Here is an 18,911-nt window from a genome sequence, read left to right on the forward strand (position 1 = left end):
TAGTTTCTTATGTCAGAGTAAAGCATGGCTAGAACCAATGAACCTCAGAATGTTTTTTATTGTCTCAAAGATAAGCTTCGCATGGTTTGCACATGATGGATCTGAGCATTGTGGGATTCCTTCTCTCCTTCCAGGCCTCAATATTGGTCCTGTTGTAGCTGGGGTGATAGGGGCACGCAAACCCCAGTATGACATATGGGGCAACACGGTGAATGTGGCCAGCCGCATGGACAGCACGGGCGTGCCTGACAGGATTCAGGTAAGGATTAATTGGAAAACTTACACTGTCAGCCCTGCATCACTTACAGGTTTTGAAACTTAATTAGAATTGGAATTTGGGTTTCATTTTATTCCTTTATGCAGTACATTTACTTACACAGTACTGAAAAAAACAGCCAGCTGAGGAATGCTAGTTGTACTACCAAGTTTTGCCTTTTAAGCTTGACCAACACTGCAACCTTTGGTGGAAGTGTTGAGCTGAGTTTCCTTCCCTGAGCAGCACTGAGCACAGTCCTGCTGTGATGCTTACTCACTCGTGCTACTGCCTTCGCTGCTCAGCTAAGTGCAGCTGTGGGTTGTTTTATTTTCCAGGGTGACTCAGATGTGTATTTTTGTGATGCACATCCCTGTTCATAACGCCTTGGGTGTTGTGAGCCTAGCGAGGATCCGGGCACCAGTGGGATGGGGATATATAGCTGGAGAAAGAGGATGGTGTAAGGGTTTAATGGAAACTCTCTTGTAATCAGACATCTCCTTGGCCTTCAGACAGTGACCTTTCCAATGATTCAATTCCACAGTCTTGCTTTCCCTGAACCCAATGTCCACAGTAACAAATTGTCATTCCTTGGGAAAGCATTGAAGGGATATAAAGTCAAGAGTAACTGATGTCAAAAGTTAAGAGTAACTGGTATAGAACATAAAAGGGGAAGCCATGCTGTTTCTTTCCAATTAAAATGTCAGTTAACTGGGTCAATACTTATCCAATGCCCTTTAAACTTCCCTACAAAACGGTCTGTGAACAATTTTCATCCTAGTTAAGCAAATCAGCATAGCAATGTTACAGCAATAGGAAGCCAGAAAAGTAATTATTTAAAGCCACCTGAAAAGAGGTGAGAAAATATGTTGCAATAAATATATATCTCAGGAAATCTGGTCTTTAAACTTACTCTATTCTGCAGCACAAGAGATTTGCGAGACAATTTGGATGCTGGCTAGGTTATTCCGTTCATTTGGTCTTCCTCATTGCCTACTACCTTCTGCTTCATAAAAACAAACCTCTGAATGAATCCTTCTAAATTATACATCCACTGTGTAACTTCTAAGTAATTTTTGAGGACTTTTAAAAAATGTCTAATGTGTTTTCCTGCTACCACTCCAGTGGTAAAATGAGTGCATCCAAGTAGACTGAACAGACAGACGTGTTTTTTAAAACGTGACTAATTTGTTTCTTTTTATCCTGTGACCTTCTTGAAAATTGTGGGTTTCCTCCAGTTGTGTACCACGTATGAGTTCTGTAGCATCTCAGTTTCTAAAAGCTGTGTTTGTTCTGCAACTTGTGCTCACCTTTTCGTTTGTGATTAATACTGAGAAGTCAGCGGACTTAAAAACAAAATAGTTGATCCTACTTTAATTTTTGTCCATGGATTACTCCAAAGACTGTGTGAAAGGCATGACAAGCATCTTCTTACTCTTGTTTATTCTGCAGGTAACCACAGACATGTACCAGGTTTTAGCAGCCAACAACTATCAGCTGGAATACCGAGGGGTCATTAAGGTCAAAGGCAAAGGAGAAATGACCACTTACTTTCTAAATGAAGGGCCTCCAATTAGTTAGCAGCGACTGCAGCATCAGTCAAAAGTGGAATCTGCATTACAGGAGATGATTGTGAATCAGAGAAGAATCACTTTTTGGCAGTGAAGCTGAGAAGGCAGCGCAGTTGAAATTTCACACCGTGACTCTAGAGCCAGTGTCAGCAAACTCTTTGGCCACCCATCATGAAAGGCAATCGAAGAAACCACCTGGGAGTTGTTCCTGGCTGAGTGCTAAGTCGACCAAAGATGTGTACTACAGAGTTCACAGATAAGACATGAATTTGGAGTTTTTTAAAGACTGCTACCACAGGATGATATAAGAAGCTATTTAAGTATTTATTGACGTAACACAACATTTACTTGGTTGAAGGAATGTATGATTCACTACAAAGCATTATTTTGGAATGGATTTGCACTTCCATAGTTTCCATCCCATACTGCCAGCTGTTTGAAGTGTACCACTGTGCTTTTATTAGCCGTTTTGAATGGGCTCTCAAAACTGACACCCACTGTTGCAGCACACAGAAAGGCCTTTTAGAAGGGCATGGGTAATGTTGTCATGTGAAAAGACATCGTAGCCCTGGCTCCCTCTCTTCCCTTCTACATGGCTGAACGACTGCTCCTCTGAGTGGGGCTGGCACAGCTGGTGAAGGGAAGGATCGAGGTACAGAAAGATGCCTCTACAACTGTATTTATTGACAAGTCTTCTGTGCTTTTCTTTGGTATATATCAGTTTATATGGGAAAGACTAGATGTAAACAAGAGACATTTTGTGGGGGGAGCTCCCCTGAAATTTGTTGTGGGTTTTTTTTGTATTTTTTATTTTGTAATATTGAAAACATGGAGATCTAACAGATATACCAAATTCTATATTTTGTAAATTATATATAAATTAGAAGGCAGGCTGTCCACACCAAGGTGTGATGGGAGATGTATATAACCTGTAGACTTTTGTGTAATTTTTTGTGCACAATACTCTGAACACAGACTTGGCAGTTTTCAGATTATCACTATACAGTCAACCGACACGAAACAGGTGAGTTTCCAGGTTGAATCAGATGCATTTTAAAATGAAAATCCAGAAAACTCTGCAGCCCCAAAGAAGAGGAAAAAAACAAAACACAGTAGACACACAGTTGTTCCATGCAGCATTCAAGCAGAGGGTGGCATCTTAACAAATGGAAACAGGACCTTTGAGTTTTAGCTACTGGGACAGTAGCAGTCAAACATGTCAAAAAGCTCTAAGCAAATCTTCTAACTTACTCTAACAGGAGCTCTTACAGGGAGAGAGAAAAAAAAAAAAGAAGCTTATTTGAACTTTTTTTTTTTAAATGGCATTTTTCATTGATGATCTTAATAGAATACTGCTGACATGACAGTTCTCTGATACAGTAACTGCCACTCGACATTACAAGGAGCTACATACTGCAGCTTCGAGTTGACTTTCCTGTAGTAGGCACTTATTTAAAGTGAATCACAGATTTTCAATTTTCAGGAATTAGGTGATCTTCAAGAAAAAGTTATGATGGCAAGTGTGTATATGAGGTGGTCGACCTTAAACGATCAGTGCCATTGATACTGTCTTGGAAATCTTTGTCACTAGTGGGGGGGTTTATGAATAGTTCACTGTTATCATTTATGTACCTTTTTTAACTATTAAAGAAAAATCCCTTGATATTTTATTAAAAAAAATAATTTTAAAAAAAACTATTTTTATATTCTATGAGGGGAGAGTTTTGATATTGAATTTGGCTAGCACTAAAAATGACTCCAATCTTTTAACATTTAATAAAGTTCTTTTCCACTCTTCTCAGGGCAGATTTATTGTTTAAACATAGCTTAATGATTGCACTATGGTGGTGGTGATTCGTTTTCTCCTACTCGACAACGAGAATAAGTGATAATCCATGGGCCTGTCTGAATTAATTTGCCATATTGCTAAGCATAACCCAAGCATTAAGCCATTTAAACATGAGCTTAAATGGCATTGTCCCTTTCCTTCTCCTTTCCACTAGGAAACATCTCTGAAAAGTATAGTATATTGACTTCTGTAAAACTGCCAAGTCTGCCCTTGTACTATACTTTTGCTCTTTTACATCCTTCCTGGTTTGCAGAATCCTTCAGTTGCTTCACGCCATTCTGCCTTTCTCCCCAGCTGCACCTCCCACCCCTCTCACCCCCTCACCGACTTCCATTTCCTTCATGCCACACGCTCGGTTTCAGATTTCTTTCTGCTTTACGAAAGTCTGCGGTCTTCTTAACTTTGGATTCATCTTATGAAGCTGTGTTGTCAATGAAATTTCAAGTCCCCAGTATCTCTAGCTGTGATTGTTGACAGTGTGTCATGATCATTTCAAGGGGTATTCACATACTCTTTACTCTGGATCTTGCAAAAATGGATACAATTATGATTTCCCATGGAAATTGAAATCTATTTAAGTAATTTAACTCTATTAAACACTGTTTCACTGGTAAAGTGTCTCTGTGTTATTTTAGCTGCATCTGGCTAGTGAAGAGATCAGACCTAAGTTGTGTATGAGCCGTTGAATCTACAGATAGAAACACCCAGTTCTTGGGTAGCGCTGGCTGGCTGTTCAGAGCACACGGCCCTACCTGACACCCCGTTACAGAGCCTGAGGGGCTTGGTCACACGGTGAGCACCCCCGGGCCCCCCCTGTGCACCCACTCGCCTTCAAACGCTAGTCTTGGGATAACTGACAAAGCCTCCTTTGTGACACTGTGGTTAAATAGACTGGTATAACTACATTGTGTGTGTGTGTCCTATTAAAAAAAAAAACCTGTGTATTTTAGAAAAATACATCACCTTTGCCAAAGAAGAATTCCCCAGGTACCTCAGTACTTGTCCTCCTGAGGATGTGGGGAAAGAGGCAGCAGTGCTTGCCCGCACAATACTTTCAGTCTTTACAGGTAAAGAGGAAATGCTACATGTAACTATACCAATTAACAGAAGCCTGAATTATAACTGAGAAACAAAAAGCTGCAGTTTTCCACTGACTTTTTTTTTAGTTGACAAAGACATTTCACAGGCAGCTAAGAACCAAATGACTTACAATCTGTTATTTGTTAGGAGGGATTTTATAAGTGCACTGCGAACACAGCTGCATTAACAAAAAGTCATGAAGTACTTAAAGTATCAGTCTTTAAGCAAGATGGAGAACTATATAAGTCTTTATATATTCTCCTACATAACCGTACAAACAGCAATTTAGGACACAAGCAATTTCTGAAACTGTCTGGAGAAGGGTGTTCCCAGGGGAAGGAAGCCTGTAGCCTTCCACACTATGCCCTCTCATTTAAATTGTACATACTGTGTGACTGAACTATTTTCCCTAAATGCATCTTTTTCCCAGCTAGAAAGCGATTTGACAACTTTCAAGGTGTTTAGGCACTTCTTCCCAACACAAAGCTGGCTACAGCAAGTATCGGCCTGCGGATAACAAAATGATACATTTGGGATGCACCAAATTTCTTACACATGTCCTGCGCTGCCAGTATCCCTGGCCTGGCTGGCCACGCAGTACACAGCATACATGGACAAACATCTGGCCAAAAACTATGCCTAGACGCAAACATTTTCATTCTGTTAAAGTTCCTCACTGCTCCTTAGGGCACCATCACTTCTAGGTTGAAGTCTGGGGGGCTGGCAGGGAGAGATAGCTTGGAACGCAGCCTGGAAAAGGGCAGTTAAGCTGTTTTAAGCTGAAAAACTCTGTTTCCAGTCTCTTAAGCCCTCTCTGTCCCAGGCTGTTCAACTGAAGGAGCCAGAAGCACCTTGAAGGGGTCAGGGAGGCAGGCAGGACTGAGAACACTGAATTTTGGGTGGATGGAGGATGACAGCAGCAATATTTTTCCTGCCATCTGACAGACAGGTAGCTTACTGTAAAAAAAAAAAAAAAAAAAGAAAAAGCAGGGCTGTATTTTTTAATTTTTTTAATTTCTGTCCCTGAGCACCTCACAGTCCCCGGCTGTCCTGCTCTGCCCTGACAAGCCCCATGCTCCATTTTCTGCTAAACACAAAAGGTAGCTTTTGGCTAAAGTCACCAAAGCAGTTTCGTTTCAATCAAGAGACAATAAAACACTCCTATTTTACTACTTGGGAATAAGCCACCAAAAGGAAAGGCTTGGGTTTTGTTAGCTTGCTTTTTCTTATGCGCTTCAATGCCACGAATGCCGGGCAGTCCCCGGCGCTGAGGCCTCTGCCGCAGACAGCCATTGCCCTCTGCCGGGAGCAGCCTGCCTGGCCTTCACCCCGCGCCGGCGCCGAGCAGTCCCGCGGCGTCAGGCCCAAGTGCCACAAAACTCCCTCCCGCCATGGGGCTGGGCAGAGCACAGCGCACCTAAGGCGCCCCCTCCTTCCAAAGTGACTGATTACACAATCAAATGCCACTTGTAGATAAGCAAAAAAATAACCAGGCCAGGCTGATGTGTGTCATCCCCCTAACTTCCCCAGCCCGGCAGCAGCCGATGGTGCAACACAAGACCCCACCACACGTGCTGCTCACTAGGAGGGAGACCCGAAAGGCTCCTGCTGCAGTGCCACATACTGCAGTGGAAGTGGTGAATGAAGGGCAGGAGGCTGAAGGCTAACAGCCCTGGCAGGTGCTCCTCAGCCCTTTGAAGGAGAGACTATCAATGTATAAAACAACCCACAGTGAAAGTGAAGTAATCGTGATGTCTGCAAAGAAAACCCATTTCCATCGTCACCTAATTCTCTGCTAGTTTTGACAGAGCTAAAAATGAGTCCAAGTAACACACACACACATATTCCCTTGTAGAAGGCTGCATTCTTTTCTACACCTCTCTCTATATATATAATCTTATACACGTGTGTGTCAGTCAAACAGTGTGAAAGGACAAAGGGTGTACACATTTCCTGGGGTCTGAAAAGTTATTGCCTGGCAAAATCTGACAATTCACAAATGAGACAAATTCTTATTCCCAGCTATTGGGCTAGACATTGAACACAAGCGAGCAAAACACTACAAAAAAAACCCTCAAGATTTTGAAGAAAAGCATGCAAGGAAGAAACGTGGTTACACCTCTAGAAGCACAGACAGGGGGTTTGGGTAATCAAACCTCAAACAGTGCTATGAAATCACACTTCTGGCCATCCCTTCCTGAAAGGGAATGCAAGCAGTGACATCTTAATCAAAGAAAAATAGGGTATTGGGGGTCTTGTGATAGACCCATTCCAACCTTAAAGAGGGCTTACTTTATAAATACAGCATGAAGTGGGCTCTGCCTCTACTAAATCCCACAGAAAAATCAAGTGATTATGAACAGCCTTGTGCAACTCAAACTAAAATAATGCATGCTGTTCAACAGAGTAGTCATCTTTTCTAGGTTTATCCTCATAAGTCTAACAACTCAAGAATCTGGTAAAATCAGCAGGGAAGCAGCTATTATTTCTCTGAATGCTGAGCTTGTTTAAGCAAATGGGAAAACCTGGGAAATTTCCATAAATTTTCACCTCCAGCTTGCCCTGGTATATCTTTTTTCTCATCTCACACAAAATTTCAGCAAGTTCTAATATTACAATGAAACTAAAGCATTATGCTCAAAAGCCATGTTTCTAGCACCTAGTAATATCAGGTAATGAAGCACAGCCATGCTCATTAACTTTGCATTGTGAAATAGGATTTTTATCAGTGCTCTAAAAACAAGCAAACAAACCCCAGTTCTATTACTCTGACAGTTCTGTTTGTTCATTATACCTGCTAATCAGCAATTAGCTTAATGCCAGCAAAACTGGAATGGAATAATGGCTCCAGATGCTATGACAAAGGAAGTTTTCATTCCTTGAAAAGGTACCTTTAAGCATAGCAGGAAGGGAAGGTGTCTTGGGGAAACAAGATTTGCTGCCAACATACAAACTGATGAAATGATGCAACAGAAAACTTCATGTGCAAAACAACCCAAATTAAGAACTAAGCAGTACTTCGGGCATTCATAATAGCTTCCCTGCCTATCAACGGAGGTGAAGTGAAAAGACAGGTATAAGGAATCTCCTAGACTTTATAAGCAAGTTAAAACCTGGTTTTATACTTAAAACATGGATAGCTGTTTTTTTTCAGTCATGGCCTTCAAATTTTAAGGGACTGCTCTTCCCCTTCACCTGTGTCCAGAGATCAGAAAGGTGCACTAAATACTAATATAAGCAAACTTCTCAGTACTAAACAAAGCTGGTCGCTGCTCTTCTGAATTTTTAAAATATTCATGCTGTAAACATCTCCTAAAAATTCTTGTATGCTTCAATCCAGTTCTCTTTATCTTTTCCCCATCTTCTTGGTTCCCAAAACAAAAGCAGATAATGTTCATGACTGCATTCTTCCTCTGTCTTAAAAGTAGGGAGGAAGAGAATTAACTGCAAAGCACATCACCTCCAACAGCAACCTCTGAGGCAGCCCACCAAGGTGTCTTCAAGGTCCCGATCTCAGCCATTAGTCTGAGACACATATTATGGAGAGAATAATACACATTGCTCCTGTTTACTTTGGATTACAATTTCATTCTCTAACTCTTCTTGGCTGCATCATTTACTTAACTAATATCACCTAATTAAAAAGAAAAGATCTAACTCTTTTGGTCTTGGTCATAATTTGACATTAAATAACTTACTGAAACGTAACATTTTGGTATGAAGCGCCCAAAGAAATCTTCCAGGAGCAACACAATCTCTGCCAATCCCAAATCCAACACCACAAGCAGCATAGCAACCTGCCTGCCACCAAATCTTGCTTGCTTCTTTTTCTTTTTTTCTTATTTTTCTTTTTTTTCCACACCATTTCAGAGAAGCCTTACATTATTTCAAGTCACACATACAAATCTATCTGTATCTGTATTACGGAATATCATACATAACTGTTACACGCTTGTAAAACAAAACCAGTGTAACTGCTGGTGGCATTATACAGTTGCTATTCTTCTTTTCCAAGTGTTTGGGGTTTGCTAGTTGATTAATCAACTTTAGGAGCATACAACAGTTCTCTCAAACACAAGTCTAGATGAAGGAGATTCTATCCCAACACAAAAACACACAACTCGTAACACCAGAAGAATAAAGAAAATCCCTGGTCTATTTTTTAAGCTCATCAGACTGGTTTATTATTTTCCTGACTCCAGTTGTTTATCTCAGGTTTGAGCTAACTATTGATCCATTTCTAAAAGTATATAAAATGAGGAACAATAGTCCAACAGGTACAAGTCACTCCATTTACTTGCCAACCCATTTACTTTCAGCCTTTCCAGAGTTCAAACACATGAATTATGCAAAAATCTTGGGTTAAATGGCAGAACTTTTGGAATAATTGCTAAAAAGACATCCTGTCCACCTAGATCACTTCCAAAGGATAATGAAAAAGAAACCATAAGTGAAGAAATGTTCCAGTATTTATAGCACTAGAGAGGTCAGGCCACAGATGCCATAAAACTGACTGCTAGAAACTGAGTTTCCAGATTACATTTAAATTACAATAACATTCACATATATGTCTATGTGAAACAAAATATTCCAAAATTTAGTAACTTGCCTAATTTCAGGTCTTGTTTCCTAATAGGCAATAGCATTACTATTATTATTTGTTTAGCCTATCCCCTACTGCCTTACAAAGGCAAAACTGATTTTGGAAGTGAAGAGCTTGCATGATATGCAGAACACATCCACTGTACATTCCTTCCATTAACATACTTTTGAATTAAGTTTTTTTATGCTGCCAGTCAAACTCCCCAAACTGGGTGTCCCTACATGCATTTCACTGCATAGACACCCCCCCGTTTCCTGCTTGAGTCCCGTAGTCTTTTGTGTCCTTCTATTGTTTTTTAAAAAGTTTAACCACCAAGTGAAAAATGTCCACAAGCATCTTACATTGCTTTATTAAAAAAAAAAAAAAAAAGCCACATCCAGATAGCTTCTTCTTTACATTCCTGAGAGTGAATTATTGTGGGAAGAGGAGTGCCTCTGAAGGTCCAGGCCCTGTCAGACGTTGTAGTCGGGGGACTTGCCCTGGGGCTGCCGCAGCCGGATCTGTAAGGTGGAGAAGGCTCCCACAGTCACGTGAAAGAAGAGCTGCCACAGGTTGCGCAGTTCGTACAGGTACATGTTACACAGGCAGATTAACCCAAAAGTCAGGAAGGACTTGGCATTCCTCCAGCCCGTGTAGTATACAAACAGGTAACACTGTCATGAAAGAAAAAAGAAATCAGATTACCACATAGAAAACAACTTCCACTGAAGAAACAACTACATGGTCATCGATGAGAAATTACTAACACCAACCAAGTGACAGTCTAAATCAAATGTGTCAGAACGGTGTCAGTTTAGCTGTCATGGAAGGGTGGAAAGTACCCGACGTCGACACAAGGTCACACTTGGCTTCCTTTAAAACCTCTTTGAGAACAACTCTCTCACAGCTAATCACAACCTGCAATAACAAGTGGCCCACAACAAAGGAAAGTGGATGTTCCTGGCAATCTCTGGTCAAAATACACCTGAGCAAAGGAGGAACAAGAGACAGCATTGCTGAGCCTGGAAGAAAAGAAACTTGGGTAAGACTTTATCACTCTCTACAACTATCTGAGAGGAGGTTGTAGCGAGGTGGGGGTTGGTCTCTTCTCCCAGGTAACGAGTGGTAGGACAAGAGGAAACAGCCTAAAGTTACACCAGGAGAGGCTGGATATTATGAAAAACTTCTTCACAGAAAGGGTTGTCAAGCCCTGGTACAGGCTCCAGGAAGGTGATGGAATCACCATCCCTGCAAGTATTTAAAAAATGAGGACAAGGTGCTGAGGGACATGGTTTAGTGTTGGGCTGGCAGTGTTAGGTTAATGGTTTGACTTGATGATCTCAAAGGTCTCTTCCAAACAAAAGGATCCTGATCCTGATTCTTCAGGCAAAGCAATAGGATGGACAGGGAAAATACCAGGGCCCTGCAGCTGGGGATACTCAGCATAAGGCAAGCCCCAGATACCAACCCAGTGTCCTGCCAGGGTTAACACAGAGGATTAACTGGTAGATTTGGAGAGGTCCATTAACACCCACTGACCTTCTTTCACTGGTGCCAGACTGATCACATTTGGAGAGAAACACACAGCAACTCTGCTGTAATTCTACCCCATTTTAAGGGCCAGTTTCTGCACACTGTGGTGTAACAGAATGTCAGAACTGCCCCTAGTTCCCTACCCTGTCACCCTCCTACTGCAACTGGAGATCTGTTCAACTCTCTCACTTCAGTTTTCATCTCTAGAAGGACATTTTATATTTACATTTCTACTTTTGCTATTGCTCAAACTACTCCTCTGACTTCCACAAAAAAAACTGCTTGCCCTCCCTTTAGATTCTAGCCAGTTCCATCTGCTGGAGGAAGTTTTTGCTGTGCTTCAAGTTAGATAACAACACCACTTGGGCCTACTCTGTATTCCAGATCTGTTCCCAATGGATATATAACCGTGTGAACATGGTTATATAACAGCATCCATCATCACATTATCCAGTTCTTCTTGGGCCATGTTTTATCAGTCAGAGAAACTCTGCTTGAGTATTTTTCATTTTTCACATTCCTCAATAAAGGGCCAAAGCATCGTATACTTGCAACTGAACAACATACTTTATTGAGGTTACTTTATATTTAATTTGAAACTCAACCACTTTCTTACAAAGCATGCATTTCCACCCTATGTGTGGCTGAGATCAACAAAGCTACTTGTAATTTCTGTTTATCTAAATATCTTATCTTGCTGACAGTATCAGTAAGATTTGTATGTCCTTCCTCCAAAGCAAAGTAAAATTAGAGATAAGAAATGTGCACATTTCAGAATCTAGATGGAGTGCCTCTGAACCTGCCTGGCCATTTTGAGCAGAGCAAATGCAACCTACTTTTGCTGACAGTTTTAAAATCATATCTAAAAGAGCAATTAGCTGGTACCAGCACCTCAGCAATACGAATTCAGATGAACTCCTAGTATTGTCATCTCCACTGACAACATCTGCAGAAGTGTAACTGCTTCCAAGACTAAAATAAGCATCAGGAAATGCCTCATCAAAACAATTTATGAACATGAAGGGTTTAAAAACCAAAAATACTATGAAAGTTTAAAAATATTACTGCAACATAATGTTGAATAATGGTGAATTTTACTGAAGATCTGTTTCAAATGCATTCTGAGGTTTATTTTCTCACTAGCCCAGGTTTGAGATGCTCTATGACCTACCACTTACAAAACAGAGCACCACTCAAAAGGCCAAAACACTGTGGGTTTAACACCTCACTTCTGCAAGCACCGTTACAAAATTCCTGAGAGTTATTTTTTCCTTCTATTAAAGAGAAATGCTAGCATGGCAATTACTGTGCATGCTTTTATGTAGAAGGCTCCTCTGTGCTACTTCAGAGACTTTTATTTTGATTTTTTTTGTTTTGGTGAGAGTTGTTTTTTTTTTTTGTGGTGATGGGTGGTTTTTTAATAAATATTTTTTAATAAATGTTTAAAAAATGAAAGTTCAGCTCCTGACCCTTTAAACTTCAGGTACAACAGAGACAGTTGTTACCTTTGTGTATTTTCTTCTTTAGAAGAGATTTGAAACCATGTAGGAACACCAGACATGTCAGCAAGCCTAAAACATACTTCATGTAAGTCCATTGTTTCGCCTGCACGCTTAGGTTACAAATGTTTTACTGGCAACAAGAAAGAGAAACATGCTGCAGTGCTGTTGGTAACTGACCAAGACAACACAGCATTATAGACACCTGGTGGGTGAATGACAAAGAAATGTGGTGTCATTCAACATATGGAATTACTAATCTCAAACTCTTACACGTGGAAAAAGAACATCAGAACATGCCAGAGAACTGACAGCCCTCTTAGGTCTGAAAACTGACCAGTTACATATTGTAGGAATGGCACCAGAGGGTGCTGAATGACAGTCTCAACAGATATGTTGTGAATATTGAAAACCAGCCTACATTCCAAGCTGTGTGGATTCCTTCTTTAAAACAGCTCTATTCAAGTCAGACAGTGGAGGAAAGACATACGTCTTTATGTCCCCATGCACAGATGGCAATACTTTATTACAAAGAATAAGTCTCCAGCTTCAGAGAGAAGGGAATAATGTACATTTTTCACACAAAAATAAAAACAGTGGAGAACAATGGAGGAGCTCCACCTTATCTGATATGGAACACATTGCTGGCATGGAGAATTAAACCAATCTGAAGAATCATTTAAAGGTGGACGATGATGCGAAATGAACAAGTGGTGAAGACCACAAGTTGTACTGTGACATTTTGCTAGAGGTAAGTTCTAGAGAATGGAGATTACAGGTAACATGGACAAAAGGCTGACAGATAGAAAGGCTGATATAAAAAGAAAATCCTGAGACATTATTTTACATGCTTGACACTGTACTAAACATTATCACATGGAAAGATGCAGAAACTGCATACTGCAAAAGTGCAAGAGACTACCAGTCAAAAGAAATATAACAACAGCAATTGAGCATGACAGTCATTACACTAATTTCTAAACATAAGGGCAGTGTCAGTGACTGACAGATGCCAAGGGGCACCAGAACACCTTGCTACAAATTATACAGGAAGTCAAACTCAGATGCAGAAACAGAAAACCTAGAGACATGAAATGCAATGTGAAATATCAGACAGGAGAAGGAAAACAGTTTCAAGTGGCTGAAAGCTTTGAGGAGGAAGGAGATATACAATAATGTACAAAGTGAGGAAAATTCTGGGGTGCAGTGCCTAGGTATTACTGCATTTACTTCCAATCTTCCCCAAGGAAAGAAGCAATGAGGCATTTGTTTAGGTAGTTAACATTATTTGAACTATAAACCCACTACTTTAAGGAAATGCTGTAACCTCCACTGCTTGCAACTTTAGATGTAAATTTTAAGCTCCAGACAGATAAGTACATCAAATCTCTTAATCAGCTAACTGGGGGAAAAAATGCCAGCAAACAGAAGCTCTTTGTATCAATCGACTGAAGGATAGTTTACAACTAATGAAATAAAACAGAGCAGGAATTATTTTTATAATTGCCTTATTGAAGTATCTGTGACATTTAAGACATGATGACATTTATGCATGGCTGGGTAATGTTTCTAAACTCTAGTGAATTATGCAACCCATAGAACACACCTGGTACAAACAGGCGGCTGTTCCAAGAAAAAATGCAATAACATAGCTGAAGTCTTCACCTTCGTTCTGTGAAAACAAAACAAAGCACCATGTTTTACAATGGTTCAGTGAAGTATCAGATATTTATCACATGCAAGTTATTACTGTATGTTAAAATAGCCTTACATAAAGACTTATAATAATACCTATACTATGCTAAACCAAAAGAGTTTGCACTCATCCTTGCTTACTTATATGTCTGGAAAAAAAACCACAGTGATCTGGAATCTGACCAAAACGTTTATTCAGAACACACAACTAATGCTAAGGTTTTTAAAAGCCTTAAAGGAAGTCCAGCTCTCATACTGGATACTTACCTACTCCAGATGCTTTTGAAAATTCAAGTCTAAACACTGGTCATTACCGTTAATATCAGCTTTGTAGAACTGTGTCTTCCTCCAGCCTCACAGAACAAAAATAAGACAGATAGAGAAGCCACAAACCAGCCACTAGGGTGTGGTAAAATTCCACGCAGAGAACACCACAACAGCTCTGCCTCCATGGCAGTGACAACACACAAATGCACATCGATTTATCAGAGAAAGAATATTGGAAAATTAAGTTTTCTTGAAGGAAAAGATGGAAAAATTTACATGAAGCAATAGATCTTTCCACTGTGTTTAAAAAAACAAAACAAAACAAAATTCCTCCTAACTTATTCAAATGGATTGTTTCTGTAGAGCTGAGCAGAATAAATTTACATGCTCAATGATTATTCTAACTGCATTTCATACATAACATCTGTGATAATCAAAAACTCTCCCAGGAAAACAATGGGTACTCATGCAAATGTTTTTCCCTGAAAGAGAATATCACTTTGAGAGGAACATGGTCCTTTTGGAACTACAACTTGTTTCTGCTCAGAGTATGTCCACTGTGAAGTATTTCATTCTACAGTGTTGACTAGGAAAAAGTTTGTATGCCTGCACATAAAACAAACTTACACAATGCAGTACACTCCTAAACGGTACATAAATCTTTGCTGTGGTACCACTGTGTATTTGCTGGATTACAGCTACAGATTGTAACAAAGTTTTGCTACCAACCAAATAAAAACACTGATTATAAAGGAAACACTAAGTTATAGAGAGGCTTTTGAATGACTTCTTGGAAGAAGTTCCATTAATCATGCTTTGGATTATTTCCCCCTAAACCTTGTGGATTTTTCCATAATAAAGTAAATTAAGAGAAATTTTAATGGATTTTTAGTGAGCCTCATTTGTCAGAGGAGAAAAAACATTTTATATCTGTACTGCCATCTATTACCACCAGATTCAATATTGTACAGAACAAAACTAATCTGCTGCCCTATCATCACTTAAATAGGTTAATCTACCACTGGCATCCCGTTTTAAAAAACCAGCTGCAGAAAGGTAACTAAATTCTAGAAACATTACATTAACTGACAAATCTGTTCAGTACTATTTGTACAATGGCATACTTTAAATTCATTCCTATTTATAAACTGAGAGAATTGTGCATAACACAGAAAAATCTAATGAAGGATCACGTACAGACGTTTCTTTAAAAAGCAAAAATAAAACAAAAAGCAAAACAACTCAAAAGAATGACCTAGTGTAGAACTCTTTCACCAACCCTGTTCATCTATCCATTAGTCTTCAGGAAATGATGACACCTCAAACATTACATTTATTAAGTCTTTACATGTATCAATAATTATGTAAGACAATTGCAATACATGTCATCTTCTTTATCTTGCTTCTCTAAAAAATCCATTTGGTACCAAAAGCTTTGCAGTTATGAATTCCAGATGTATGTCTGAATAAAAAAAGTTTATCTATTAACCAAGCAGATTTCCCATTTTTTCTCAGAAAACTTCCACAGAGTTTTTAGCTTCTACCTCCATCACCACAACAGTACAGCCATTTAATGCTAAGAGAGTTGGGGGGTTTTTTTGTAGTAACAAAGATGAACTTTCTGTGCGTGCCTGCAAGCACTACCAGCATATTCACTTGAATTGCCTGAAAACATTAACCACTTGTTTTCATTGTTGCAATGAGACTACAGCTAGCACAGGAAATGGAACAGAGAGGAAGTGAAAGGCTATAGGGAGGGTCAGAGCAGAAAGTTCACATTAAAAAATAAGTACTTTAAATACTTGTTAGGGAATTTATTTGGTGAGGGGGGTGTTGTTGGGGGTGGGAGTAGAGGAAATCACTTGACAGTTTCCCTTACATTGACCCTTTCAGCACACAATGAGAAATAAGCATCCTACTTAAGGAGGTTCATTCAAAACAAACAAAACCTAAAAAGTTTCTAAAATATGATTTTATAAAAGCTGTTTAACAATCCCTGCTCTGTGGACCTTTCCAAAAAAATTGGCCAGATTTTCAAAGCTGTTCATTGCTTCTCTCGAGTGTTTATAACTAACATCTATTAAAATTAAACACCTCATATATCCTGACATAAATTTAGAAAACAGAACATTATGTTCACATCCTCACTGCTACCAAGGTACCTAGGGAAGGCGTCGGCCACCCACCTTCTACTGCTTCTGAAACTCACAGCCTCAATGAATGATGCATCACACTCAAGGAGACGCACAGACACAAACAATATAGGTTTCATAAACAAAGGGCTGACCTCCCAAACAATATCTCTGAAAATAAAACTGGCAAGTCTTAGTTCATATACCAGGCATCTTCTAAGTTGATATTAGGATTGCTACAATGCAGAACTCTTAAATTCATAAACATGTACAATACCTGGAGAAGACTTTCGATGGCATGGAAGCCACGAATTAAATTCAAAGCCCCACATAACAGACTAAGCACAAATGAGACAATCCCTGGCGTAGTCACAGGTTCCAGACGCTGATGAGGAGCTGTAAAGCAGAAGATCAAAAAAAGGCATCAAAGGTCAAAGCAATGTCTTTAGAAATTTAATAAAATAGTAAACTCATTTGCCAGTGGCTTGTAGCTCAGGAAGAGATCACTGAAGAATGACACCGCAAAATGTCAATCTTATTTTCTAAAAAGAAGAAACATTTTAAATATTTCAGCACAAGGCTTAAGAAAAGTATACTGGCCTCCAATTCACATATAGAATTGTCTTATTATAGTTAGTCTTTAGCTGGATGCATTTGGTTTATTCAGCATGGTACTGAAAGTGCTCAAACATGCCAGGAAATCAATGGCAAAGGATGCACCTGCTAGTGAAATCTGTCGCCAATTAGTAGGCATCTCATCAACTGCATACTTAAGAACACCTCTCACAAACCTTCACTTTTATTTAACACTAATGCACTAGCTGAGCTACTGAGACTGACTTAGCTTGTTCACTAGATACATGCTATGTGGTGAAGCTGTTACAGTCTCCTACTTCAAAAAATACAGCCAAAGACAAATAAAAACATAGTTCTGAAACGAATCTATATTTACAACCCTACACAGACCTTCCAGATAGTGCTTAGAAGTCTCTTACAAAACACATTAAAATAAAAGCACACTTTCCATGCACACTCACTCTTTCAAGCTTATCTAGAGTCACAAGTATGCAACAGTTGTGTATGTTCCTCATTACTGCCCTTTTCCATAATTAATAACAGAAAGCAAATATGAAAAAACAATGCCCAACTCTCAACAGTCTAGGCAACACTGGGAAAACAACAGGACTACTGAGCCATACTTAAATCATTCTGTTCAAATCAACGAAGTGTAAAGATGTGAACAATGAGTTTAATGAGCTGTAACATTAATAGAGAGAGGGGTGTCAATCCCAGTTGCCTACATTGCATAGATCCAGGAAAAAGGCTTCCCAAACAGTTTATGAAGTTACAGAACCCAAAGAAAAAATGACAAAAGCTATTTCACACTGATAAGAAGACAGGCTGTCTAATTAGGAGTGTGTGATAACTTAATAACACACAAAATTACTTAACTCATTTATGCTGGATTTAATAGTGTGATCAGTTAGGTGTTTTTAAATAAAAGCATAGGCCACGTTTTCAGAAAGTACTGCCTCTCTAACTATAGTGCATATTAGAGGAATGCCACCAGCAATCCCTCACGTAGGGTTAGATATGCCATTTGCATACCAAACCATTCTTCTTTGGTCACTTCTAACTGGTTGTTTTGTTTAAACCATCTCATCTAGAGAGCTGCAAAAAGCTGAAGGTGTACATGTCCATTTTTAGCCAAAAGTAATTGCATTTCATTAACTGGTAGATAAAATTAGTTCACTGGTCTCCACACACAGCTCTCCAGACAATTGTTTTCCCCATGTATCAGCATAATTTTAAAACGTCATGTGTTAAAACAGTATTTAAAGCACCTCTTTGAGAAACATGGCAAGGAAAAAGTAAACAGTTTCGTCAGCTAAATCAAGACAATCTATGAAGTATCATAAAATACTAACTAAAATACAAAAATAAGTCAAAAAACTTTAAAGGACATTGCATACCCCTACTGATGTCAGTTAGCTTTCTGGGGCTTAATAAATTCTCATGTTAGAATCAAAACAACAAGAGTCACTGAAATACAAAAAAAAATAAAGGCAAAAGCAGAAGAATGAAGAAGTGTCAGAGAAGGCAGGGTAAAGGACAGTGGCCCTTGAGTCAGTACCTTCAATAAATCTTAGAAATATGATAGCTGCCAAACCAAAAACTCTAACACAAGCCAAGGACCAAATAAAGCACAAATGCTGAATTTAAATGTTAATATTTTAATAAAAATTGAGGAAATTTATCTGATGTGAGAAACTGTACTACTACTAAGGACTATTTAAAAAAAAAAAAACAAAACAAAACACCACCCCACCACTGAGTACCCCATCACGCAAAAACTAACTTGGATTTGGCTACTGTTCCTTCACTGAAAAAAAAAAAAAAAAAAAAAAAAAAAAAAACGAAAAAAGTAAAAATACCCCATTCAAAAACAA

The 18,911-nt window shown here is 39.2% G+C and overlaps 2 protein-coding genes across 2 annotated transcripts in view; one reads left to right on the top strand and one right to left on the bottom strand.

The window, feature by feature from the left end:
- Positions 1-1,834, top strand: part of ADCY5 (adenylate cyclase 5) — a gene marked incomplete at its 5' end in the record, with an annotated part of 29,149 nt that extends 27,315 nt beyond the window's left edge. The window contains 2 exons of the mRNA XM_008949013.1: positions 135-259; positions 1,706-1,834. Of these exons, the coding sequence (XP_008947261.1) occupies positions 135-259; positions 1,706-1,834 (254 nt within the window). The remainder of the gene's footprint in view (positions 1-134; positions 260-1,705) is intronic.
- Positions 1,835-9,688: 7,854 nt separating this feature from the next.
- Positions 9,689-18,911, bottom strand: part of SEC22A (SEC22 vesicle trafficking protein homolog A (S. cerevisiae)) — a 17,309-nt gene continuing 8,086 nt past the window's right edge. The window contains exons 5-7 of the mRNA XM_008949012.1: positions 16,739-16,857; positions 13,974-14,039; positions 9,689-10,009 (exon numbers count right to left, since the gene is read on the bottom strand). Coding sequence (XP_008947260.1) covers positions 9,809-10,009; positions 13,974-14,039; positions 16,739-16,857 — 386 coding nt within the window. The 3' untranslated portion in view covers positions 9,689-9,808. The remainder of the gene's footprint in view (positions 10,010-13,973; positions 14,040-16,738; positions 16,858-18,911) is intronic.

This window comes from Merops nubicus, unplaced genomic scaffold (genome assembly GCF_000691845.1).
Source record: "Merops nubicus isolate BGI_N331 unplaced genomic scaffold, ASM69184v1 scaffold12191, whole genome shotgun sequence".
NCBI classification, from domain to species: Eukaryota; Metazoa; Chordata; class Aves; order Coraciiformes; family Meropidae; genus Merops; species Merops nubicus.